The 27,134-nt window shown below is 43.8% G+C and overlaps 1 protein-coding gene and 1 pseudogene across 1 annotated transcript in view; both read left to right on the forward strand.

Moving 5' to 3' along the window:
- Window positions 1-21,477, forward strand: part of LOC132222372 (cation channel sperm-associated auxiliary subunit epsilon-like) — an 87,704-nt gene extending 66,227 nt beyond the window's left edge. Inside the window, exons 18-22 of the mRNA XM_059677266.1 lie at window positions 2,844-2,943; window positions 5,973-6,059; window positions 16,219-16,376; window positions 19,713-19,766; window positions 21,160-21,477. Of these exons, the coding sequence (XP_059533249.1) occupies window positions 2,844-2,943; window positions 5,973-6,059; window positions 16,219-16,376; window positions 19,713-19,766; window positions 21,160-21,289 (529 nt within the window). The 3' untranslated portion in view covers window positions 21,290-21,477. The remainder of the gene's footprint in view (window positions 1-2,843; window positions 2,944-5,972; window positions 6,060-16,218; window positions 16,377-19,712; window positions 19,767-21,159) is intronic.
- Window positions 17,268-17,958, forward strand: LOC132222623 (protein MIX23-like; annotated as a pseudogene).
- Window positions 21,478-27,134: the final 5,657 nt, after the last annotated feature.

The raw sequence follows: 27,134 nt of genomic DNA on the forward strand, positions 1-27,134 counted from the left end.
TTAGGATTGTCTGCTTTAAAAGATGTGAGCAGATTCTGGGCCTAAGAGCTGCCCCTAGTTGTCTGACACATGGTTCTGGGTGATTAGGGCAGTTGGATAGTGGCTCAGAGTATGAGCACCCAGGAAGGAGGTGGTTGGGGTGGGGGCTCCGGATTGGTTGAGTTGCATAGGAAAGGCATGCTCAAAGGCCAATTATTTGCTATCTCTACAAGTTAATTCCTCCTGGGAGGGTCAGTCCCTCCAGGGTCACAAGGCCCAGGATTGGAATCGTGCATCTGCAGGGTCAGCAGAGAGGGATCTCCTCCCCAAAAGTGGAAGTAGCAGAAGGAAGTTGCAATTGTAAGGCAGTTAGCTGCTGACGAGTGCCATTTCTAAATTTCCCAGATTTGATTAATACTGTATCTCCTATCAGTGAACATTAATGAGAATAAGCCATGCTTACTTAGGCAAGTATTTTTGTCCTAAAATCTCGATGAAATAAATAAAATATTATCTAAGATCATTTAAATAAATATATTTTTTTAATTGATTGGGATGATATTGGTCAACAGGAATATACAGATTTCAGATGTGGGTTTCTGTGTTACGTGATCTGTATATTGCATGGGCTGCCCACCACCCAAAGTCAAATCTTCTCCAGTCACCAAATATTAGGACTCCCAAACACAGAAAGTCGGGGTCGTGCAATTTATCCTATGGCCACTAGATGGCAATGGAGCGTATTGGTTTTTGTGAGTGTCAAAAGATGCCAGCTCAGAGTTCAAGATCTTTTTCATTGAAATAAAACAGATGGCCTTTGCAACTAGTCTTAATCATTCAAAAACTCCGGGCACTTACAGAAGATGCGATCAAGCATGCTGCACCTTCTGAAGTTCCTAGAGTTAGAGCTTTACTGAAACCTGACCCAAATCTCTGAAACTGGTGCAAAATTGTGTACATTCCCCTCCGGCTCCAAGAACTAATTCAGGGTCCGCTACCCGTTACTCACACCTGAGCTCCTCTCTACAATTTCTAAGAAAAATTCAGATGAAAATGTAACAGCTTCTCAGATACCACTTTCTGACACTTAAACTTTTTCTGCCCAGTTTGTGAGAAAGGGCCAAGAACTGCTTTTTATAAACAGGAGTGGGTGGTAGCAATTTGTAGCTGGCCTGGGAAGCCAGATAGAATAACTGCAAAGTCAGGCAGAGACCTGGGTGGTGAATAAGGAGACCCCAGCTAGGATCCGACATTTTTTATGAATAGACACAGAGATGGGACCCAGAAAATACATCAGACACTGATGCATCCTGCCTGAGCCCAAGGTCCTAAGTGAAATGTCCATCCCAGGAGGGTGGGGGACAATTCCATTTAGAAAAACAAGCAATAGCTGACGGAGAAGGAAGACCCATAACCATTTTTAAATCAGTCACAAGCTCTGGTTAGCAAAAGTATGCCTTTATCAGTATCTGAACTTTAGCTTTGGTCTCAAGTCCCTATTTTTAAATAACTATAATTTTTTAAATTGACTTCAGAGAGGAAGGGGGAGGGAGAGAGAGATAGAAACATCAATGATGAGAGAGAGTCATTGACTGGCACCTCCTGCACGCCCCCTACTGGGGATCAAGCCTGCAACCCCAGCATGTGCCCTGACCCAGAATCAAACCTTGACCTCCTGACTTATAGATCAACACTCAACCACTGAGCCATGCCAGCTGGGGTCAAGTCCTTATTTCTTTAATGACATCAGGAAAAAATAATCTTACTAATTTGAAGTAACATCTCTTTTAAAACTCACTGAGATTGGGGTAAATACTCTAATCTCAATGGGGTGTATGTCTCAGGCGCCTGTGTCAGGGAGTGGGCAGCCTGTCCATGTTGGACCACGTGCTGGAGCCTGCTGATGGCAGGAGTCCTCACGTGTCCCTGAGCATGCCCTGTGCATGACCATCGCTCCCGGAGCTTCTGATGACTCCTGCTTCTCAGCCCACCTCAGTTCTCCTGAGGGGAGCTGTAACCCTCTGACACCCAGTGTCACCTCCAGCCGCCTCCTCCAGGGAGATCTGCAGCATCTCCATCCTCATCGTGGTCATTCTGTGGGTTAATTCCCTGGTACACACCGGATATTCGTTGATTAAATGACACCAGGGGATCTTGCTCTACCCTCCCTCCCTCCATCGCTCACTTCCATCTTTCTCCCTGCTGCCAGCCTGCTGGCAGGGCCCCGGCCACCCTCGCCTTATTAATACATGGTGCCTGTTAAGCAAAGAGAAGTTATGGCTCCAAATGTTAAAAAAGAAAGCCTGCTTCGCTACTATCTGGTGTATTCTGAGAGCTGAAGAAAACCCATACAGCAGGTATGGCGATGCTTTCACAGATAGGAACGTGGAGGCTTTGAGAGCTGAAGGAACTTCCCCAGGTCACAAAGCTGTTCAGGGATAAGGACGGGATTTAAACCTAAGCCCATCCAACTCGAAAACCGGAGCTCTTGATCCCTCTATTGCAGTGGTCAGCAAACTGCGGCTCGCGAGCCACCTGCGGATCTTTGACCCCTTGAGCGTGGTTCTTTCACAAAATACCACATGCGGGCATGCATGTACAGTGCAATTGAAACTTCGTGGCCCATGCGCAGAAGTCGGTATTTTGTGGAAGAGCCACACTCAAGGGGCCAAAGAGCCGCATGTGGCTCATGAGCCGCAGTTTGCCCACCACGGCTCTATTCCACCGGAAAATGAAACCAGCCACTGAAAATTAATTTATGAAGATGTCATTGTCATGTAAAATAGGCTTAAAGCAGTCAGAAGAAATAAAATAATGTTTCTAGTAGGATGACGCAACTATGTTTTGTGTTTGCTGTTTTTCAGATACAATGAGAATGGCTTTATCAAAGATGTTGACGCAAATTTCATCGTGTGGGAAATCCACGGCAGGGATGACTACACCTATAACCTCACTATGCAGAAGGTACGCCATCCTAGAGTTAAATAGAAGTTGGCATGCAATTAGACATGTCTTTCTATTTTAAATCTACTAGTATATATAAATTATCTAAGGAAAATAAAACCAGTCCGCTGAGGGTAGGAAAAAAACACATGTATAACCTCGATAGCCTATGACTGATAAAATTAACTTATGGAAAAGAAGTCATTGTCATATAAAACAGACTTACACGGGTTAGGAAAAAATAAAGTAATATTTATAGTAGCATGATGCAATTCTAGATCAATACTTCCTTTTCTCTCCACACTGCATTTCATGTTGGAGAATTGATGAGTCTGCCTCTGGCTTCCAGGCTTTGATCACATTTGGTTTTTTTAAGTTCACCTTTGGAGAATGATAGCAAACCAATTTCTTATTTTGAAAACTGGCAAACACAGAGAAAGAAACAAATAATCATCCTACCCTCCTCAAATACTGTACCAGTGGGTCACCAAAGAGTAGATGAGGGGAAGCATCTCTTCTCTTATAAGTATACTAGAGGCCCGGTGCACAAAAATGTATGCACTAGGGTGGAGAGGGAGTCCCTCAGCCCGGCCTGTGCCCTCTCACAGTCTGGGACCCCTCAGGGGATGACCATCTGCTGGTTTAGGCCCGCTCCCCAGGGGATTGGGCCTAAGATGGCAATAAGACATCTCTCTGGCAGCCCGGCAGCCCTCAGGGGATGTCCACTTGCCAGCGGGGAGCAGGCCTAAGCTGCAGTCGGACATCCTTAGTGCTGCTGAGGATGCAGGAGAGGCTCCCACCACCACCGCCGCTGTACTGGCAGCCATCAGCCTGGCTTGTGGCTGAGCAGAGCTCCTCCCATGTGAGAGCGCCCTGACCACCAGCGGGCTGCTCCTGCATTGAGCGTCTGCCCGCTGGTGGTCAGTGTGTGTCATAGTGACCAGTCATTCCCAGTCCTTCTGCTGTTAGGGTCAGTTTGCATATTACCCTTTTACTCTATAGGATAGAGGCCTGGTGCATGGGTGGGGGCCAGCTGGTTTGCCCTGAAGGGTGTCCCAGAATAGGGTAGGGGTCCCGCTTGGGTGCCTGGCCAGCCTGGATGACGGGCTGATGGCTGTTTGCAGCTGGTCACACCCCCTTCAGGGTGGGGGTCCCCACTGGGGTGCCTGGTCAGTCTGGGTGAGAGGCTGAAGGCCGTTTTCAGTCTGTCGGGTGACTGAAGCTCCCAACCTCTCCTTATTTTCTTTTTAATTTTTTTTTATTCTGGGATTTATTTACCTTCTATAATACCTGTCGCTGGAACTGAGAGCCGGCTTTAGCTCTGAGGCTCGGCTCCAGCTCTGAGACCTTTCTGCTGAAAGCAGGAATCTGGGTTTGATAGGCTTCTATAATTGAAACACTGTTGCAGCTCCAGCTCTGAGGCCCAACTGGCTGAAAGCAGGTTTCTGGGGTTTGTTTAGCTTCTATAATTGCAACATTGTTTCTTAGAGTGCAGCTCAGAGGCCAGCAGCAGCAGGCGGGGAACCTTGGCTTCCTCCATCACTGTAGCAAGCAAGCCTCCTGTTCCCTTCAGCTGCCTGGCTGCCTGCCGCCATCTTGGTTGGCAGTTAATTTGCATATCGCCCTGATTAGCCCATGGGAAGCGTGTCAGAAGTACAGTTAATTACCATGTTTGTATATTATTAGATAGGATTACAGTTCACACATGAAAAAAAGACAGAATTAGAATATCACCATTTTACAACCCAAACAATAGAGGTTGTTATAAATAAATTTATCTCAACCAATTTGACAATGGACAAATGGATAAAATGGACAAATGCCTTGATAAACATGATTTAACAAAGCTTCTTCTATTCCAAGAAAAAAAAAATAGAAATCTCTAATCCAACTTACTTTGTGAATCCAAGAGAACCTTAAAACAAAACAGAATGATGAGACAATCTCACTCATGACCAATGATGCAAACACCAAAACAAACAAACAAAGTAACAAAACTCATCAATATATTAAAAATGTTATATCCTGCCTGGCTGGTGTGGCTCAATTGGTTGGGCATCATCCCATGCACCAAAAGGTTACCAGTTTAATTCCCAGTCAGGGCACATGCCTAGGTTTCAGATTTGATCCCCAGTAGGGGGCGTGAAGGAAGCAGCTAATTGATGTTTCACTCTTTCTCTCTAAAAAAGAAAAAAGAAAAATCAATAAACAGACCAAGTTTTGTTCATTTCAAATAGAAGAGTTGGAAATAAAAGTAATCCACTATATTACTGGAATAAAGAAAATTATAATAGTTGATGAAATGTTATTTGACTACAAAATTATCATCCATATATAACATTATTTTTCTTTACCGATTTTATTTTTTTATTGCTTTTCAGAGAGGAAGGGAGAAGGAGAGAGAGATAGGAACATCAATGATGAGAGAGAATCACTGATCAGCTGCCTCCTACATGCCCCACACTGGGATCGAGCTGGCAACCTGGTCATGTGCCCTGACTGGGAATCGAACCTGGGACCCTTCAGTCCACAGGCTGACCCTCTAGCCACTGAGCCAAACCGGCTAGGCCTAACATTATTTTAAAAATAAATCTTAGAAAATTATAAATGGATGGTAACTTCCTTAATCTAGAAAAATATAGATTTAAAAACCCCATAGAAAACATCATACTTAAGGTGAAAATTTGAAAACCTGAAATCAGGAATGAAATAAGAGTGCCAATTACCACTACTTCAGCACAATATTGTTCCTGATCTTTGTAAAGCGGCAAACTATAAACAATAAAACTATATAAAAAGTAAAAGAATTGGAAAGGAAAAACTGAAACTGTTATATTCACAGGTAACATAACTGTTCATGTGAAACAGCTCAAATTTAATGAAGTTCTCTCCGTACAAGGTCAATATACAGAAGTCTATTGTTTCTCTGTGTATCAGCAAACATTTAAATAGTTAAACATTTTTTAAATATACTTTTCAATGGCATTAAAATATATGAAGTACTTATGAATAAATTGATATACTATACATATATATATATATCTTGACAGAGTGGTTGTTTAAATGAGGCCCAGACATGGAATTCAATGATCACGCGTAACAAGAACCTCTCATTAGAAGAAGTTTGGGGACCTGAGGTAAGTAAAATTTTACTTTGCAAACTGCTTTATTTATTTATTTATTTTCATATTTTATTTCTTTCAGAGAGAGGAAGGGAGAGGGTGAGGGAGAGAGAGATAGAAACATCAATGATGAGAGAGAATCACTGATTGGCTGCCTCCTGTGTGCCCTACACTGGGGATGGAGCCCGCCAGGTATGTGCCCTGGCCGGGAATTGAACCTTGACCTCCTGGTTAATAGTTCGACCCTCAAACACTGAGCCACACCGGCCAGGAAGAAGAACATTTCTTACTGCCAATTATCAACCCTACACTGTTTTTAATTTTTTGCAATTGAATTTTCTTAAATTGAAATTAATGTATGTTTTTTGGAGAATCAGATCATATCTTATGAATAAAAAGTGACAGAGAAGGTACCTCAGCCTATAAAATGTTCATCCTAAAATCACAATGTTACTTTGCTTCTGCATCAGAATCTATGCTTGTCAAGACAAAGATACATACAAATGATGTGTATTGTCCTCTGTATTCCAAACATTCCACTCTCCATCCACTATTCCCTCACTTTCCAGCAACATAACTCTAGACCAAGCATGTCAAACTCGCAGCTCACGGGCCGCATGCAGCCCACAATGCATATTTTTGTGGCCCAGCCAATATAATGGTATGTAAGAAACGTTTTAATAAAAATTTCATAACTTAATTTTTACAATCTCCTGTTATACATCATTACTAATAACGAGCTACAATGTTCACTAATGACTGATTACTATAATCGTGTTGCCTTCATTTCCCTTATGCGCCTTACACGCAGGTGCACCTTTTCTCTCCAATAATACTAGCAGCGAATATCTTAGCAGCCGATGGCCACGTCATTAGTCTTGTACTGACTGACTTGTTTGGTGTGAGCAAGAAGAAATATTTCACTTTCAGAGAACAAGAAAAATAGGTTTATTTGCGTTACGCTTATTAATTTGTGCAGTTATTCAGTGTCTGGTAAGTTAATGTTCAAGAAAAAATATTAATTTTTATTAGAATGTTCTATTATTTTATGTTAACGAAGGCTCATTTATTTCGGCCCTTTGTACTCAATATGTCCCCATCGAAATAAACCTATGTTTCTATGGAAATGGAAGCTTTTGTTTTTATACAGCCCACAGACATTTAAAACTTTTGTTTTTTTACAGCCCACAGACATTTGGCCTGTGTTAGCCTTTGAGTTTGACATGCTTGCTCTAGAAGCTTGGCTCTAACAACACTTTAAACCATCCTTCAACCCCAGCCTAACCTTCAATCTAGTGATCTTACGACCCTCACCACTCCCAGGTTATCTTCCCCTCTTTATCCAGCTTAAATTCCATGGCCAACAATTATATCACTATTAGTAGGTACCCTCAATTCCTTTGCCCCTCTTACTTCTTCATATTTGTGTGACTAAATCACAGCCCTGGTTAAATTCAACTATCCACCTTAGCAGCTGACTGTGGTCAGAGAAAAACATACTCATGCTGACTTGTTTCATTTTCATGTCATGATTGAAAAGGTCCCATCACACTGCCCAAAAATATAACTGTATTTCTCTAGTTTATTCGCTCTCCCCGTCTCATAAGTAGCTAGTGTATACTCTCTCCTCTCTCCTAAAATCTCCAACACCTCTTCACCCATCCTCCTCCTTACCTAATGAACTTGCTTACAACTACACCAAAGTAATTATGGTGCTTGTTAAATCTGGCGTTAGATCCCGTATTTAAAGAAGCACATCTTTTAAATTATAATATAGTACCTTATTGTTTTTAACATTTTGTTGGCTATAATTCTTTATAACTAGTTTCCCTTGTAGACACAATTTTAAAAACATTATTCTAAGAAGGCATCCTTGGTAATCCATAGGTTTTATCAAACTGACAAAAGGACCCACATAAAAAACTCGTACACACACAAAATAAGTGTAGGAAACCCTGATCTAGAGGCAAAAAGAAGAGAACTAAATGTTGGGTCATTCAATTATTTAGAGATGGGGGGGGTTGGGGGGGGAATGAGGAGGTCAAAGGAGATAAGAGAGGAAAAATCCAAGAAGCAGAAGGAAAGCCAGGTGAGCGTGGTTTTCCAGACAGACAACATGTAAAGCAAGTCTTACATGGAGGGAGGGATCAACTGTGTCAAATCCACACTAAGACGGGTGAACTATGGTGAGCATTGAAAACTGATCATGTACTTTATTTATTTATTTTAATTTTGTTTTGTTGCTTAAAGTATTACAAAGTATATTACATATGTCTCCTTTCCCCCCCCCTTGACATTTCCCCGACCTCCTCTACCCCCCAATGTCTTATGTCCATTGGTTAGGCTTATATGCATGCATACAGGTCCTTGGGTTGATCTCTTACCACCCCCTTCCAGTCCCCGGACCCTCCCCAGCCTTCCCGCTGTAGTTTGACAGTCTGTTTGATGCTGCTCTGCCTCTGTATCTATTTTTGTTCATCAGTTTATAATAGTCTTTATTATCCATAAATGAGTGAGATCATGTGGTATTTTTCTTTCATTGACTGGCGTATTTCACTTAGCATAATGCTCTCCAGTTCCATCCATGCTGTTGCAAATGGTAAGAATTCCTTCTTTTTTACAGCAGCATAGTATTCCATTGTGTGTACCACGGTTTTCAAATCCATCATCTGCTGATGGGCACTTAGGCTGTTTCCAGATCTTCGCTATTGTAAATTGTGCTGCTATGAACATAGGGATGCATATATCCTTTCTGATTGGTGTTTCTGGTTTCTTGGAATACCTATTCAGTGTACATACTCACATGGCATTGTGGGGATATGAGGCTAAATGAAGGTTTTCCTACATCATTTACATTCAATAGAATTCTCTCCACTTTGAGTTTTTTTCATGGTCTTTTCAAGAAAAAGGGATGGCTGAAGGCTTTTGCACATTCTCTATATTTATATGCTCTCTCCATGTACGTTCTTACATGTCCAAGAAAGGCTCTCCCACACTCCTTATATTCGTAGACTTATTCTTGGGTATGATTTTGTAAAGAACTAGGGCAACCCAAGGCTTTTCTACAATGTTTATACTGACAAGGCCTCTCTTCAGTGTGAGTTCATTCATTCTATATAATACACTGGAAGAAATGAATGCTTTCTAACACTCCTGACATTTCTAGGGCCCATCCCCAATCTGGAGCATCCTATGTGATTGCACAGCTGAAAGATAAATAAGGTTCTCCCACATTCTTTACATTAACAGGGTTTATCTCTAGAGTGTGTTTTCAAATGATTATGTTAACTACTTGTCTACTCTGATCTTTATTATCTCTTTCCTTGTGCTCAATCTGGGCTTCACTTGTTGTTCTATTTCTAATTCTTTGAGTTGTAGAGTTAGATGATTTACTACAATTTTTTTCTTGCTTTTTGAGGTAGGCCTGTAGAGCTATAAATTTCCCTCTCAGAACTGCTTTCATTGTGTCCCATAGGTTTTGGATTGTTGTGTTTTCATTGTCATTAGTTTCCAGGATGTTTTTAATTTCTTCTTTGATCTCATTGGTAACCCAATCAATATTTAATAACATGCTATTCAGCTTCCAAATGTTTGAGTGTTTTGGATTGTTTTTATTGTAGATTATTTCTAATATTATGCCATTGTGGTCTGAGAAGATGCTTGGTATGATTTGAATCTTCTTGAATTTGGGGAGACTTTGCTTGTGACCCAATATGTGGTCTACTTTTAAAATGTCCCATGTGCACTTGAGAAGAACGTATACTCTGCGGCTTTGGGGTGAAATGTTCTGAAGATGTCAATTAAGTCCATCTGATCTAGAGAGTCATTTAGGATTGCCGTTTCTTTGCTGATTTTTTGTTTAGAGGATTTATCCAGTGATGTCAGTGGTGTAATAAAGTCCCCTACTATGATTGTGTTGTTGTCAATCTCTCCCTTGATATCTTCCAGGAGTTTTTTTTATGTATTTGGGTGCTCCTACATTGGGTGAATATATGTTTATCAGGGTTATATCCTCTTGTTGTATCGATCCCTTTACTACTATGAAGTTGCCTTCCTTATCTCTTGTTATGGTCTTCACTTTGAGATCTATTTTGTCCGACATAAGTATTGCTACCCCAGCTTTTTTTTTTCATTTCCATTTGCCTGAAAGATATTTTTTCATCCCTTCACTTTCAGTCTGTGTGAGTCCCTTCTTCTGAGGTGGTTCTCTTGTAGACAGCAAATGTATGGGTCATATTTTTTTATGCATTCAGCCACTCATTGTCTTTTGATTGGAGCATTTAGTCCATTTACATTTAAAGTTATTATTGACAAGTACTTGTTTGTAGCCATTTTTATTTTTTGTGCCTGTGTTCTTTCTTACCTTTTTATTTCTTTTATTTTTTTTACACCAGTCCCTTTAGCACTTCTTGCATTGCTGGTTTGGTAGTGATAAACTCCCTTAGCTTTTTTTGTCTGTGAATAGCCTTATTTCCCCTTCAATTTTGAACGATAGCCTTGCTGGATAGAGTATTCTTGGATTCAGTCCCTTGCTTTACATCACTTTGTAAATTTTCTTTCATTATTTTTTGGCCGGATGTGTTTCTGTTGAGAAGTCATTTGATAATCTAATGGGAGATCCCTTATATGTAACTTTGTCTCTCTCTTGCAGCCTTTAAGATTCTCTCTTTGTCCTGAACATTTGCCATCGTAATTATGATGTGTCTTGGTGTGGGTCTTTTCGGGTTCACCTTGTTTGGGACTCTCTGTGCTTGTGTGACTTTTTTCTTCCCCACATCAGGGAAGTTTTTCGACAATATTTCCTCGAATATGTTTTCTAAGACTTATTCCTCTTTCTGTTGTGCTGGCACCCTTACTATTCGTATGTTGCTTCGTTTCATGTTGTCCCATAGCTCCCTTAGACTCTCTTCCTGTCTTTTAATTTTTTTCTGCAATTGCAGTTCAGTTTGGGTGTGTTTTGCTTCCCTGTCTTCTAATTCGCTAATTTGGTCCTCCGCTTGTCCTAGTCTACTTTTGAAACTTTCCATGGTGTTTTTTATTGCAGCTATATCACTCTTCATTTCTTCTTGATTCTTACATAAGTTGTTGAATTTTTCATCCATTTCTTCTTGATTCTTGCATAGGTTGTTGATTTTTTTCCTCCATCCGGTTTATGCACTCTAGGACCCTTATTCTGAATTCTTTTTCTGACATATCACATGCCTCTGTTTCACTTAGCCACTTTTCTGGCGATTCATCCTTTTCTTTCCTTTGGGGTTTTTGTCTGTCTACCCATTTTTGGTCTCCCTAACTGATCTAGATGTCGAGTTGTGCAGGGCCTGCTCCTTGGGTAGCAGTGGTTCCTCGGGCTGCAGTTGCCCCTCAAATGGTCGCAATAGTGGCTGCTCCTCAGTTGGCAGTGGACCCTCTAGTGCCTGCTATTCGCAGAAGTGGTGTCTCCTATGGCTGCTTGCCCAGCTGCTGTTCCTTGGACAGGGGTGGGCTGATCATGAGGCTGCTGCTCTTCAGGTGGGGGCGGGCTGAGCGCAGCTGCTGCTCCTTGGATAGGAGTGGGCTGTTCACATGACTTATGCTCCTCGGATGGGCGTGGACTGCTCACATGGCTGCTGCTTCTTGGATCGGGGCTGGCTGCATGCTGCTGCTGTTCCTCAGATGGGGCAGGCTGCTCATGAGGCTACCACTCTTTGGACAGGGACAGGCTGCTTACAGGTCTATTGCTCCTCATGCGGGTGTGGGCTTGCACAGCTGCTACACTTCAGATTGGAGATGGGCTGCTTGTGTGGCTGCTGCTCCTCAGGTGGGAGTGAGCTGCCCGTACGGCTGCTGCTCCTCAAATGGGGGTGGGATGCTCACCCAGCTGCTGCTCATCGGACTGGTGCAGACTGTGTGTGGCTGCTGCTCCTTGGACACATGTGGGCTGCGCAGGGCTGCCGCTCCTCAGATGTGGTCAGTCTATCTGTTCATGTGGCTGCCACTCTTCGGACAGGGGTGAGCTGCTCGGGCGGCTGCAGCTCTTTGTGCCACAGTGAGCTGCACCTGCGGCTACTGCTCCTCATATGGGGGCTGTCTGCTCATGTGGCTGCTGCTCCTCGGACGAGGCGTGGGCTGCTTGCGTGGCTGCTTCTCTTCGGGTGGGAGCGAGGTGCACGTGTGTCTGCTGCTCCTTGGATGGGAGCGGGCTGCTCACAGAGCTGCTGCTCCTCGGATTGGGCAGGCTGCTCATGTGGCTGCTACTGCTTGGACGAGGGCAGGATGCTTGCACAGCTGCTGCTCCTCGGACTGGTGCATGGTGCGGGCTGTGCGCAGCTGCTGCTTCTCGGATGGGGAAGGGCTGCGCAGGGCTGCTGCTCCTCAGACGTTGGCAGACTGCTCGTGCGGCTGCCTCTTCTCGGACCCGTCGGGCTGCTCGCATGGTTGCTGCTCCTTGGACGGGGGAGCGGGCTGCTCACACAGCTGCTGCTCCTTGTAGAGGAACAGGCCACATGAGGCTGCTGCTCTTAGGCCTGGGGAAGGCTGCTCACAGGGCTGATGCTCCTTGGATAGGAGCGTGCTGCTCACATGGTTGCAATGCACTGGACTCAAGCGTTGGGCTGGTCAGAGGGGAGCTTGCTTCAGAACTCACAGGAACCTGTGCCCAGGGTGGCTGGAGACTCGGTGACCGTGGAACCGCAGCCGAGGTAGCAGGTCCCTGGCAAGGGTGTCTGTAGAGTCCCAGGTGTTACCTAAGGGCACCCTTTCCAGGGGAACTCTGCCCTTCCCAGTGGCAAACTGTCTCACCAGCTGAGTCTCCTTCGCCAATTCGGGGTAGATGTTATTTGTTTCAGCTGCTCATTCTATTTTCTCCGGAACAAGCTGTGGGACGCGTCTGCCTATTCCTCTGACATCTTGTCTTCTCCTCTGATCATGTACTTTAGCAGCACGGAGATAACTAGTAACCTTGAAGGATCCATTTAGGTGCAGTGTGAGAGACAAAAACTTACCGAAGTGGGTTTAATTAACATGGAAACAATGAATTCAAAGCAGTGAGAATAGCCATCTCTACTGAGGAGTTTTGGAGCAAAGGGGAGAATGACATAGTGTAGTAGCTAGAGAGCAAGAGGCGAAGAGAGGGTCTTATTTTTTTTACTAAGAGGAGACAAATAACCCCGTGTTATAAAGAAAATTTATGGTGCTTCCATTAACATCTCAAACTTAACATGTCCCAACTGAGCTCCTACTATCCACCCTACAAACATACCCCAGCGTCCTTCCCGCCGCGGTGAGTGGGAATCCCATCCTTGCAGCTTGATCAGGAAAGAAGCCTCTGAGCATCATCTCACGCCCACATTTGGTCTCCAGGAAACCTGTTGGCTTTTCCTTCAACGTATATTCTGAATTGGTGATTCCTCACCACTCCAGTTGCCACCACCCTGCTCCTCCATCACCAACCATCTGGGTTAGAACAGCAGAATCCCTGCTGGTCTCCGTGCCTCAGCCTTGCCCATCACGAATCTTGTCACAACACAGCAGCTAGCGTTCCTTCCAAAACATAAACAAGAACATGTCAGTCTTCTGCTCAAAACCATGAAATGGTTCCCATCTCAGTTACAGCAAAGCCTTCATTATTTGCTATGCACCTCCCCTATGACTAGCCAGCTTCCTCCTCCAGGTCTTTACTTAAGAATCAACTAGTCAAAAAAAAAAAAAAAACAAAAACATATACATATGTATGTCAAGTAGTCAAGCCCAGCCAGTGTGTTTCAGTGTCTGAGCGTCGATCTGTGAGCCAGGAGGTCACAGTTTGATTCTGTCAGGGCACGGGTCCAGGTTGCAGGCTCCATCCCAGTGTTCAGGAGGCAGCCAATCAATGATTCTCTCTCTTCGTTGATGTTTTGGGGGGTTTTGTTGTTGTTGTTGTTGTTAATATATGTTTATTGATTTCAGAGAGGAAGGGAGAGGGAGAGGGAGAGAGAAACACCAATGATGAGAGAGAATCATGGATCAGCTGCCTCCTGCACACCCCACACTGGGGATGGAGCCCACAACCCCGGCATGTGTCCTTGACCGAAATCGAACCCAGGACCTTCAGTCTGCAGGCCGACTCTCTATCCACTGAGCCAAACCAGTTTGGGCTCATCATTGATGTTTTTATCTTTCTCTCCCTCTCTCTTCCTCTCTGTAATCAATAAAAATACATTTTAAAAGAAATCAACTAGTCAATGAAGACTTCCTTGTCCACTCTCTAGAAAAAGTTAACCATCGCCCCATGACAGTCCACATCTTCCTTCCCAATTTCCTTTAATGTCATTAGCATTTGTCACTCACTGACACATTGGGTATGTAGTCTGCTTATTTATCCCATTTATTGTCTGGCTCCCCAACTGGAATGTAAGCTGCATAAGCGAACAAAATTGTGTGTGTTTTGTTCACTGCTGTATCCCCACCATCTACCCATTATGAGTGCTCAATAAATATCTGTGGAACTAATTAATAGAGTATAGCCATCTGCCTTTTTATAGAGTATTAATTCCACTATTAAGTAAGCATAAGGAAGCCCTGACCGGTTTGGCTCAGTGGATAGAGAGTCGGACTGTAGACTGAAGGGCCCCAGGTTCGATTCCGGTCAAGGGCATGTACCTGGGTTGCGGGCACATCCCCAGTAGGGGCTGTATAGGAGGCAGCTGATCAATGTTTCTCTCTCATCAATGTTTCTAACTCTCTATCCCTCTCCCTTCCTCTCTGTAAAAAAATCAATAAAATATATATTTTTTAAAAGCATAAGGAATTAAACTAGTCATGGAGTCAGTTAAAAAAGAAACTTGCCCTATGACTTTTGTTGAAGGGTCTGGGGTTGAGGATAGGTGTGACATTCTCTTTGCCCAAATCTCACACAGGGCACCCAAATGTTCTAGGATTTTGCCAAAATAACACATGACTTGAAGCAATGGGCCACCTGTTAATTAAAGTCCTGGAGCGTGCCCCAGTCAGTATGCTACAGTGCAGTGTTTCTCAGATGTTAATGCACATCAGAATCACCTAGGGCGGTGGTCGGCAAACCGCGGCTCGCAAGACACATGAGGCTCTTTGGCCCCTTAAGTGTGGCTCTTCCACAAAATACCACATGTGGGTGCACACGTACAGTGTGATTGAAACTTCGTGGCCCATGCGCAGAAGTCAGTTTTCAGAAAGGAGATAGACAAAACAAGTATCCAAGACCAGTGTGGATGGGAGAGTTGGAAGGGGTCGACCTCAGTGAATGTACCTCAATCAGATTGAGGACGTTTTTTAGCAAAGGCCAGCTTAGGAGGACCCTAATTAAGTTAATAACAATGTACCTACCTATATAGTTTAAGTTTAAAAAATTTGGCTCGCAAAAGAAATTTCAATCCGTGTACTGTTGACATTTGGCTCTGTAGACTAATGAGTTTGCCGACCACTGCTAGAACAGGTCTCTGGACCCTACCTCCAAAGTTGCTGGTTCAACAGATCTGGGGAGGGACCTCAAAATCTGCACTTCTAACAAGTTCACAGGTGATGCTGCTACTGCTGATCTAGGGACCACATTTTAGAACCAATGAAATAGTGGCTTACATTCAAGAAAGGTTTGGAGTGCCCACACCAGGCCCTAAATACTCACTCCTACTGTATGGAGACACAAAGCTCTGCACCGGAAGGGTGCGTTCAGTCTGGAGTCTGAGTATAATGGAACGCAGGTACCTGCAAAGGCTAGTTATGTCTGGGTGAGCAAAGCTACCCTTGCCGAGGGTATATTATCTGAACATGGCCACCAGTGGCGCTCTTTCCCTGGAACATATATTTGGAGTGAAATAGCATTCCAGTTCCTGGAGTCCTGACTCTACAGGATGAATAGCCTGCATAAAAGATCTGGGAGGTAACTCTAGAGATGTAAATTCTCAGAAGAAAACTGAAGGACTCAAAAGGAAAAGTGACATTTTCACAGGTTCTGCCAAGTTAATGTTAGAGCTTGAGAAGGAAAGGGAGAAATGGTACTGAATTATTGGCTACACACATACAATTCAAGACAGGATTCACGTTTCTCGACATGGCTGACATACTATTCCAAGAAGTCTTTGGCTAGAAAGGAGGTGTCATTCATGAGGCTAGGGGAGATATGCTTTCTCAGAGGCTATCGATGGCTTGATCAAGTGGGTTTTTGTCTTTGTTTCCTATTCAGAACTATAAGCACTGTTTTTCTTATGGCATTGGAAAACCAGGAGACTTGAGTCAACCGTACGAGATTATCAACAAGTCTAACCATAACCATTTAGTTTGGCCTCTTCAGCATGCTGGAATGTATGTGTTTCGAGTGAAGATCCTGGATCCAAACTATAGGTGAATATAAATGTTTTATTACAATCATTTTAGCATTAATTCCACAAAATTACGTTTTTATTTTTAAATTTAAGTTTTTAATTTAATTTATTGGGGTGACATCAGTTAATAAAATTATGTAGGTTTCAGGTGTACAATTCCTAATACATCATCTATATAGTGTATTGTGTGTTCCCAAATCAAGTCGTCTTCCACCACCATTTTCCCCTCATACCCTCTTCTACCTCTCCCACCTCTTCTCCTCTGGTAATCATCATGCTGTTGTCTGTGTTAATTTAATTTGATTTGGTGTCACCTAGATATTCAATTTTTGTTATGGTTTACACATCTGCTTTCAAATTTTTGTGGCAATCACAATAAGCATTGTATGGGGGTGGAAGGTAAGATTTCATGTTAAACATTAATTAATCAATTCACAATTACTATGTTCCTTGGTTATGACAGATGCAAATAGAACATAAGCACAATCTCAGCCTTCAAGGCACTTATAATTAAACTGGTTGGGGAAGAAGGAGTGGGGAAGGCACGAACAAACCAAGGGAGGTTAAATCAGAGCAATACTGAGATATTTTTAAATATAATAATTTGTATTATTAATGAGCAGAATAATAATTCAAAGATGGGAAATATCAGTGCTATTTTGAGAATCAGAAGAAAACGTCATGGGGAATAAGGAACATTGGTAGGACTTACATTGCCAGAGGACTAGAGTACACCCTTCAGAAGCCACGCTAATAATGAAATGTCTGTGGCTTGTGGATCATGAAGGAAGGTGGAAAATACCTTGAGTGAGGAAGGTAGAAAACAAAGGAGGCAGACTAAGGTAAAGCATAATGGTGAAGTCAATTTCAAACCATGCCTCCTTAGCATCTTTACAAGGGGAGTGTTGTGATGAAAGTATAGTTCCTAACACAATATTAGCCTGAGAAGAGCACAAAGAATGGTACAAATATTACGCACAGTATTTTACCCAGGGCTGGGGAAGAACAATTCCACAGGGAATTCATTTAAAGGAATAATGACAAGATAGAATAACATTTCTACTTCACTCTGCAAAGTCCAAAAGAAATAAGTTACAGGAAGACATGTCAATATCACTAAGTCAAGAGGGAAGGAAATTCCTAGTAGGAAGAATGAAAGGTGTAGGTCCAATATGGTGGTGCCCAGTGGCATGTGAACCATGAGGAGTGTGCCCAGTTCCAGGAATTACTAAGGTGATGAGGGCGACTGATGACAGGCCAGGACATGTATTAAACACTATGGTTATAACAGCTCTCTCTGCAGGAAAAAATTATGCCAGCCAAACCTGTAAACAATTTTATGAGTTTGATGAGCCTCATGTCAGTAGGGACAGAGTCATAAAAAATTGTACAGCTCAGACTTCATCAGCATTAAAACACCTCCGAGAAGAGAGAGAAAACAATCTGGATGATTTCATGTTATGAAAGCAACTTAGAAAAGAACAGACAAAATTGAAATGGATGCAGTCAGAACTGAATGCTGAAGAAGTGGTAAATGTCAGGAGCTGGATGGTGTTTGATGAATGCTGCCAAAGTCATTCAAGCCTCCACAGAATGAATAAAAAGGTGTTTTTAATAAAAAGGACCAGGTCACTTCATAAAAGCTAAGCATGACATATATCAACAAGGCGTGCTTCCTAGGATGATTTCTGAGCCAACAATCCAAGACCTTTAGTTGATTTCAGCGCCACTTAGCCCAGACCTCAACTATAAATAATTCTGATAATTATGAGGAAACCAACGGCTATTCTACACTGATTCTGTAAATATATATATATATATATATATATATATATATATATAGTAGCTATTAAAATAATTTTCTGACTTAGCAGAAAGAATCAAAAATGTCATAGAGTCTGGGGCCACCATTAACCGAAAAGTTCCACAAAACACTATTTCAAAAAGATACCTGTACCTCCATGTTTATTGCAGCATTATTTACAATAGGCAAGACTTGACAGCAACCTAAGTGTCCAGCGAGGATGAATGAATCAGTGAGAGATGTGGTACATATATACAATGAAATATTACTCAGCTATAAGAAAAGAAAATCTTTCCATTTCAACATCATGGATGGGGCTTGAGGACATTGTGCTAGAAAGTCTACTTTGCTTTGAGTCTTTTTTTAAAATATATTTTTATGTTTATTTTTTAATATATTTTTATTGATTTCAGAGAGGAAGGGAGAGAGAGAGATAGAAACTTCATTGATGAGAGAGAATCATTGGTTGGCTGCCTCCTGCCCACCCCCACTGAAGATCAAGCCCACAGCCTGGGCATGTGCCCTTGATTGGAGTTGAACCCAGGACTCTTCAGTCTGCAGGCTGACACTCTATCCACTGAGCCAAACCAGCAAAGGCGCTTTGAGTCTTAATGTTGCACCAGTAGCTATGCAGTCTTATGCAAATTGCTTTGTCTCTTTGAGGTTATTTCTTTGTCTGTAAAATGAGTCAATTAAACCTATTTTATAGTATTCTGGGGATTAAGTGAAGTACCTGGGTTAAAATCCCTAACTTTACTGGGCACTTGGCAATCACTCAATAAAAAAGTTCCTTCTACTCTCTTCCTGCGACATGAAGGTAGGTAAAATCATATTATTAATGTTTATTTGGCTATATCCTGTCTCATTTCGAGCAATATGCTAACTTATAAGAGAGACTCAGTAACTATAGAAATAATAACAGTTTCCTATATCGACCTCCTGACATTCTCAGCTACCTGGAGGAGTTAGCCTACATCAGGTAAACATCACATACACTTTGATCAGAAAACCTTGAATTCAAATCCAAGCTCTACTACTTACAACTGTGTAAGCATTTATAAATAGCTTCACCTATCTGAGTCTCCATTTCCTCATCTAAAAGGAACGGTTGCTATAAGGATTAGCCAAAAGAAGTCATGTAGAGCATTTGGTACATTGCCTAGTACATAGCAAATACTCAGTATTTTTTGCAGTAAGTATTACTGGTCAAAAAATAACTTTATTATTTTTGTCAATACTTATTATTGTTAATTATTATTAATATCATTATTGCGTTTGTTTTGAGAACCACTTTCAAAATGGTATAAAACTGTTAGCAGGTAGGTGAGGTTGTAGTGACCAGCTCGAGGAATTCTGTAGCAAGCAGCCTAAGTCACACATATAGAAAAATCATCACTGCTGTTATATAAATGTATCTGTTCTCTCCTTTGTCAAGAAAGGGACGCATTAACTAAGATGATACATGATTTGGTCATTACCATAGAGATAGTGGAGGGAGCCTTAATATATTGTACTTAATTTAATCGTTAATATTATTTTTCTAATTTGCAGTTTCTGTAACCTAACAGCTCTCTTTGCAATACAGATCTCTGGAGTGATTCCCAGGTAATAATTGTGCCTAATCAGCCTTTTAAGAAAGAAGTTGTAAAAGACACAGGTGGTAGCTAAAAAGGAAAAGCCCCTCTCCCATTTTCCTGGGACCTAATATCTCTGCCCTATATGCTGTCCTAGAAATTGTATCTGTTACACCAGGGACCCAGCAGGAGGGAACTCCTGAGAAGAGTTACTACAGCTAGGTTCCTCTTTTTAAAACATTTTTTCTTTAATTTTTTTAAATTGATTTCAGAGAGGAGGGAAGGGGGGAGAGAGAGAGAGAGAGAGAGAGAGAGAGAGAGAGAGAGAGAGAGAGAGAGAGAGAGAGAGAAACATCAATGATGAGAGAGAATTGTTGATCAGCTGTCTCCTTCATGCCCACACTAGGGATCCAGCCTGAAAGTCAGGCATGTGCCCTGGCCAAGAATTGAACCATGACCTCCTGGTTCATAGGTCATGCCCAACTGCTGAGCTACGCCGGCCGGGCTGGGTTCCCCTTTTATTCTATCCCCCCCTACAGCTACCTTCTTCCCATAAAACATGTCTTTCAACTCCACCTTGAGGGCAGCAGGTAGACTGGCAGTGGGACCGAGAGGGGATGGTGGCTGTGCCCCACAGACCCTGAATTAGCCCTGGACCAATGGCCGTTGTCCAGATACACCCAGGTAACTGGTTGTAAAAGCATTTTCCTGGACTCCATGCCAGTTTCTTTGGAGAGCAGAATAAAAAGTCTTATGTTAATACTAGAGGCCCAGTGAATGAAATTTGTGCACGGGTAGGGTCCCTAGTGGCTGCCAGCTGCCAGCCGGGGCCTCCCTTCCCTGGCTGCTGGCTGCTGGCCAGGGCCTTCCTTTGTTCCACACTACCCCCTAGTGGTCAGCACACGTCACAGCGAGTGATCGAACTCCCAGTTGGTGGAACTCCTGAGGGGACACTTTACATATTAGGCTTTTATATATTTAGATGAAAGTTGGGACCACAAATAACTTTGCTCCTCTGTCCTGGGCCTGGTTTTGTTTTTTTGTAAAATGTTAAACCAACATTCAAGACAAATCATTAATTATAGCCCTACTTTAAATATTACTGAGTCCTCAATTTGTTGCACTGATGGGTGGTTAATGGTGCGAATAATCTGCAAATGAGAAGAGCCATGTGTTGTTTCTAAGTAACTTTGGGAAACAGGCTTCGCCTTTTTGCAGCAGCCTCTCATGCTATTGATCATACTGTCTATTTTCGTGCCTGGTCAGCCTCAACCACTAAAAGGTAAACATTTCGAGGGTGGACAAGATGTCTTATTCACCTTTGTTCTCTGTCAGTGGAATACTAGCTAGCAATTTAGAAATTGTTTGACTAATTAAATTAACCAAAGTGACCAATCATTTCTAATGACTTTTTTTTTTTTCAGTCCAAATGGCTACCTGGTTTTTTCTATCCTCTTTCTCCTGATGCTACTGTTCTGCAGTATTCTAACTTTTAGCTACTTCCATTACATGATGATTTACAAACCTGACAACAGAAAACAAAAGGATAATTAGGAAAAAAATGAAAGTTTGTTTACTATGGATATACATATATATGTAGTAATATACTCAAAGTACAAATATGTATTGTATTTATATTGAGAACATGTGTTTGACCAAGAAGTACTAAGAATAAAAGTTTATAGTAAGTATCGTCAAATTCAAGATCTGAAAAATGTTCCTAAATTATCCAAAACACAAACATTTTCATAAGAGACGCCTGGTGCACAAAAATTAGTGCACTCAGGGGGAAAGGGGGGTCCCTCAGCCCGGCCTGTGCCCTCTCGCAGTCTGGGACTCCTCGGGAGATAACGACCTGCTGGCTTAGGCCTGCTCCCGGGTGGCAGAGGGCAGGCCCAATCCCTAGGTGCAGCCCCTGGTCGGGCTCAGAGCAGGGCCGATTGGGGAGTTGGGGCGCCGCCCACTGTCATGCACAGAGCAGGGCGGATCAGGAGGTTGCGATGCCACCCCCAGTCACGCTCAGGGTAGGGCCGATTGGGGGGTTGGGGCACCGCCCCCTGTCACACTCAAGGCAGGGTCGATGGGGAGGTTGCGGCACCACCCCGTCACCCACAGAGCAGGGCCCATCCGGGGGTTGGGGTGCTGCCCCCTGTCACGCACAGAGCAGGGCCCATCAGGGAGTTGAGGAGCTTACCCCTGTCACTCATAGAGTAGGGCCCATAGGGGAGTTGGGGCACCGCCCCCTGTCACACACAGAGAAGGGCGGATCAGGGGGTTGGGGCGCCGCCATTCTTACAGGGCAGGGCCGATGGGGAGGTTATGGCTCTACCCCATCACACACAGAGCAGGGCCCGTGCAGGGGGTGGGGGGGTTGGGGCACCGCACCCTGTCACACACACAGCAGGGCCTATCAGGGGGTTGGGGCGCCGCACCCTGTCACGAACAGAGCAGGGTGGATAGGGAGGTTGTGGCCCCACCCCCTGTCACACACAGAGCAGCAGGGCGATCAGAGGTTGGGGAGCTCCCCCGTATCAGGCACAGAGCAGGGTTGATCAGGATGTTGGGGCGCCTTCCCCTGTCACGAACAGAGCAGGGTGGATAGGGAGGTTGTGGCCCCACCCCCTGTCACACACAGAGCCGCAGGGCGATCAGGGGGTTTGGGCGCTGCCCCCTGTTACGCTGATCCCAGTGCCGGGAAGCCTCTCGGCTCCGCTGATCCCGGTGCTGGGAGGCATATTACCCTTTTACTATATAGGATAGAGGCCTGGTGCATGGGTGGGGCTGGCTGGTTTGCCCTGAAGGGTGTCCTGGATCAGGGTGGGGGTCCCCACTGGGGTGCCTGGCCAGCCTGGGTGAGGGGATGATGGCTGTTTGCAGCTGGTCACACACCCTTCAGGGTGGGGGTCCCCACTGGGGTGCCTGACCATTCTGGGTGAGGGGCTGAGGGCTGATTTCAGGCTGGCGGGTGACGGAAGCTCCCAACCGATCCTTTTTTTCTTTTTTCTTTTTTTTAATTCTGGGCCAGCTTTAGCTCTGAGGCCTTAGGCCTCCACTGCTGAAAGTAGGTAATCAAAACAATGTATAACTCCAGCTCTGACTCCAGCTCTGAGATCCCAACTCGCTGAAAGCTGGTTTCTGGGGTGTTTTTTTTTGTTAAAGTGTTTCAAACTGCCAACTCAGAGGCCGGCAGCGGCAGGCAAGGAACATTGGTTTCCTCCGTCACTGAAGCAAGCAAGCAAGCCTCATGTTAGTTTCAAGCTGCCTGGCTGCCGGCCGCCATCTTGGCTGACAGTTAATTTGCATATCTCCCTGATTAGCCAATGGGAAGGGTAGCGGTCATACACCAATTACCATGTTTCTCTTTTATTAGATTAGATATATCTCATATTATAAAAATTAATTCTTAATGTGTTTGCGTTTCTCTTTTTAAAACATTTTTATTGATTTTCATAGAGAGAGGAAGGGAGAGGGACAGAGAGAGAGAAACATCGATGAGAAAGGAAGTCATCAGTTGGCTGCCTCCTGCACAGCTCCCACTGGGGATGGAGCTGCCCTGACACATTGGTTGTGCCCTGAGGGGTCCCGAAAAGGGGAAGTTACAGGTTACCCTGACCTTCCAAAGGTATGTCATCCTAGATGCAAAAAGACAATAGGCTCAGTCAAGGTCAGAGTTGATCTTTGTCAGGGAAGATACCTGTCTAGGACATGACTACCCACCATTAGACTGCTTTTCAGTTTTAAAAGTTTTCATTTCAGACCATCCTTTGTGGTAACTCTAGGTCTCTGAGTTTGCAAAGCCACCATGCAGGGCCTTCCCTCTGTTAGTCAATTAGCATGTGGCCCCTTTTTGTCCACAAATGTTTGACTGAAACAGTAAGTTATAGACAAGAAAACATGGGCACTAAACTTGTAGACCTTGATCTTCAGTGGTGGTTTTGTGAATTTGAATCCCAAAGGCAAGGGAAATGAAATAAAAAATAAACAACTGGTATTTCCTTCTTGACACGGAATTTATTAGCAAAAGTTGCTCAATACAAGAGTCATTGGCTAGGCCCTGAAGATAGTTTTCACAGGAAGTCTGCCACAAAGGAATTTGGCCTGTGCTTCAAGGCCATTGAGCAGAGTACCAAGGTAGCTTGGGTTCCTTGGAGCTAAGTCATCTTAGGTATGAACTATCTCAAAAACTGGTCTGGATGTATTATTTTTTAATATATTGATGAGTTTCATTTGCTCCTATTTTGTTTAGGTGTTTTAGATAAATGATCATGAGCAAGACTGTCCCATGTGAAAGGAAGATCAGGAACAGTTCACACTCACAGGGTCAACAACATTTCATTACCTGCTGATGCTATGGAATTCCCCCGGTAAACATCCTCATACAGATAACCAACAGCAAACCAAGTTCCTGTCTGGTCTTCTCACAGGGTTTGGGCCCCAGCTCCCATTGTACCAGTTAAGAATGAAACAGGCCTTGGCCGGTTTGGCTCAGTGGCTAGATTGTCAGCCAGCGGACTGAAGGGTCCCAGTTCCATTCCAGTCATGAGCACATGCCCTGGTTGCGGGCTCAATCCCCAGTAGCGGGGCATGCAGGAGGCAGCTGATTATATATATATATAAAATCAAAACATATATATGCAATGGGACAGCTGATTATCCAAATTTCAACAAGGATGATCTTTACTTTAGCACCAACATGGAATAATTCTCCTGCAGACACATGAAACACAGGATTGACAGGTAGGCTATGTTGAACTTAGCCAGGGAGAATTACATACCTCTGCCAAGGTGATTTCCACTCCAGATACAGAGTTGCAGTGCCTACTTGGACAGTGACTGCAACCCCTGCAGTCAAAGATTGGTCAGAGATCAACCACATTTCACTGCCATACCAACAAGCTAAAAAAGTCACTTCAGCCCTTGCCAGTTTGGCTCAGTGGATAGAACGTCGGCCTGTGGACTGAGGGGTCCCGGGTTCGATTCCGGTCAAGGGCATGTACCTTGGTTGCGGGCACATCCCCAGTGGGGAGTGTGCAGGAGGCAGCTGATGGATGTTTCTCTCTCATCGATGTTTCAAACTCTATCCCTCTCCCTTCCTCTCTGTGAAAAACCAATAAAAAATATTTTTTTTTTTTAAAAAAAAGTCACTTCATAACTGGAGACATCTAAGACAAAAAGCACCATCATTATCTAAATCCCAGCTATGTTTTCTCCTCAGCTGGCCGACAATTTAAAAAGTTTGTCCACTACTTTGAGGAGAGTCAATTAACAGTCATGCGCACAGCACGTACTGCCACTCAACACTGCCTGGCGTTCAACCCTCTTTTCCTAGTATATTTGTTTTCCCTATTTTATACCTTCTTCTCTCTTCAAATTCCTTCCACTCCACCTCTCCCCCCTCTGACTCTCCAATGATCACCTTGTCTCTTATTCATGGAGAAAAAGCAAATCTGAAAAGAAACCCTCATTTCCCCATCCCCAAATTTCTAACCGGCTTCCATTTGTCTCTATAGCTTCTAGGCCATCACTATGCACCTGTATCTACCTTATATGCTGTCACTGTGGGTGAAGCATCCCTCCTACTAATGGCCAACCCCTCCACTTCCTTCCACTTGTGCACTGGATGATCTCTTCTCCCTACCTGGCCCTTGGAAACCTTGCCCTCTTTCCCAGATCACCAATTTCTCTCTTTACATGCAAGTATACCTTAGTATTCTCATCTTTACAATGTCCTCCACTGACCACACAGCCCGATCCCATTTGTGCCCTAGCCGCTATAGTCTCCATTTCGTCACCTTAGATTCACTCCTCAAACCATTCTAGATGTTCTTTGGACCTCACTCCCTGGAGACTGCTCCTGTCAAGGCTACCAGTAACCTTCATATTGCTAAATCTAACCGTCTTGTGGCTTTTGTGTTACCATGTTCTCCAGCCACACGGTTCCTCTTCCTCCTCTACCTGACCTGGAAATGATGTCTAAAGGCACCTTCAGCCCTAGCCGGTTTGGCTCAGTGGATAGAGCGGACTGAAAGTTTCAATTCTGGCCAAGAGCACGTTCCTTGGTTGCAGGCTCCTCCCTGGCCTCAGCCCTGGTCAGGGCGTGTGCAGGAGGCAACCGATCGATGTGTTTCTCTCACATCGATATTTCTCTCTGTCTGTCCCTCTCTTTTCCACTCTCTAAAAATCAATGGAAAAATTTTGTTGGGTGAAGATTACAAAAAAATAAATGGCACCTCCAACTTAACATGACCAAACCATAACTCTTGACTTCCCTCCTGCCAACCTGTTCTTCCCAATTTTCACATGTTATAAATGGCACCACCATCCTCACAATTTCCCAAGTTGAAAATCTAGAAGTTATCGTTGAATGTTCCCTCCCTAAAAAACTCAACACCCAACCCAAGGCTTGTAGACTACTTCCAAGATATTCCAACGCTCTCTAATTTTCTGTGTTCCTGACTACTCCCAATATCCAAACTACCTTTTAGCGTGCACTTATGGAACCGCTTCCTAATTAGTTGAATCAATTAGATTTGTGGTTTCCTATTAATGGGATACTTGTCCCCTGATATTTATAGGGCGGCTCTTTTTGTCATTCAGATCTCACCTTAAAACTCACCTTGGCAAGAGACCTTCACGCTGCAGCCACTCAATCAGTTCACCCTATTCTAATTCTCTGCAAAGCACAAACCACCAATATTTTGTTTGTCCTCCTTCCTGTTTATTACTGTATTTCCCCGGGCCTACAACACGGCCCGGCACATGGCAGACGCAACAAATAGTTGTTAAATGCATGCAAAAGCACCAACTGTGTGCTAGGCTTGGGCTAATCTGGGTCTCATTTCGTCAGGACAATTTCATAAAACGTAAAATTCCACATTGAGGATTAGCTGGATGTATGTTACAGCTCACCCACCACCAGAAACCCGCCTTCCTCTATTCCCCACCCCCGCCCCTTGAAAAAAAAAAAAAGGATTTGTAAAACAAGGTCATTGCTGCGGTCTTTTGCCACATTTCGTTATCTTCACTAGGCTCAACGCGACAAAACCATCATCAGCAGAACCAATGAAAAGGTTCGAATATAGAGGACCTCACCCGGCAGCCAAGGGCGGGCCGCAAAAGATCATTCGCAGATTCCCAAGCACTGCATGCTGGGAACTGTAGTCTCCCGAGAAGCCCTAATCTGATAGGGTCGGGACCCGCGCAGCATGCTGGAAGTTGTAGTCAAGGCCTGGAAAGAACACTTCGACGAAGGGCCGTAATTGTTGAGACTCCGCCTCCGCGCCTACGCACGCAGCGGGTGAACCCCACTGCATGCTGGTAACTGTAGTTTTCCCGGAACTCCGCTCCCGGAGGTGGAAGGACGCGGCGGCTGCGCCATTTTAGGGCCGAGTTGCGGCTA

The sequence above is a fragment of the Myotis daubentonii genome, chromosome 20 (assembly GCF_963259705.1).
Source record: "Myotis daubentonii chromosome 20, mMyoDau2.1, whole genome shotgun sequence".
Taxonomy (NCBI): Eukaryota; Metazoa; Chordata; class Mammalia; order Chiroptera; family Vespertilionidae; genus Myotis; species Myotis daubentonii.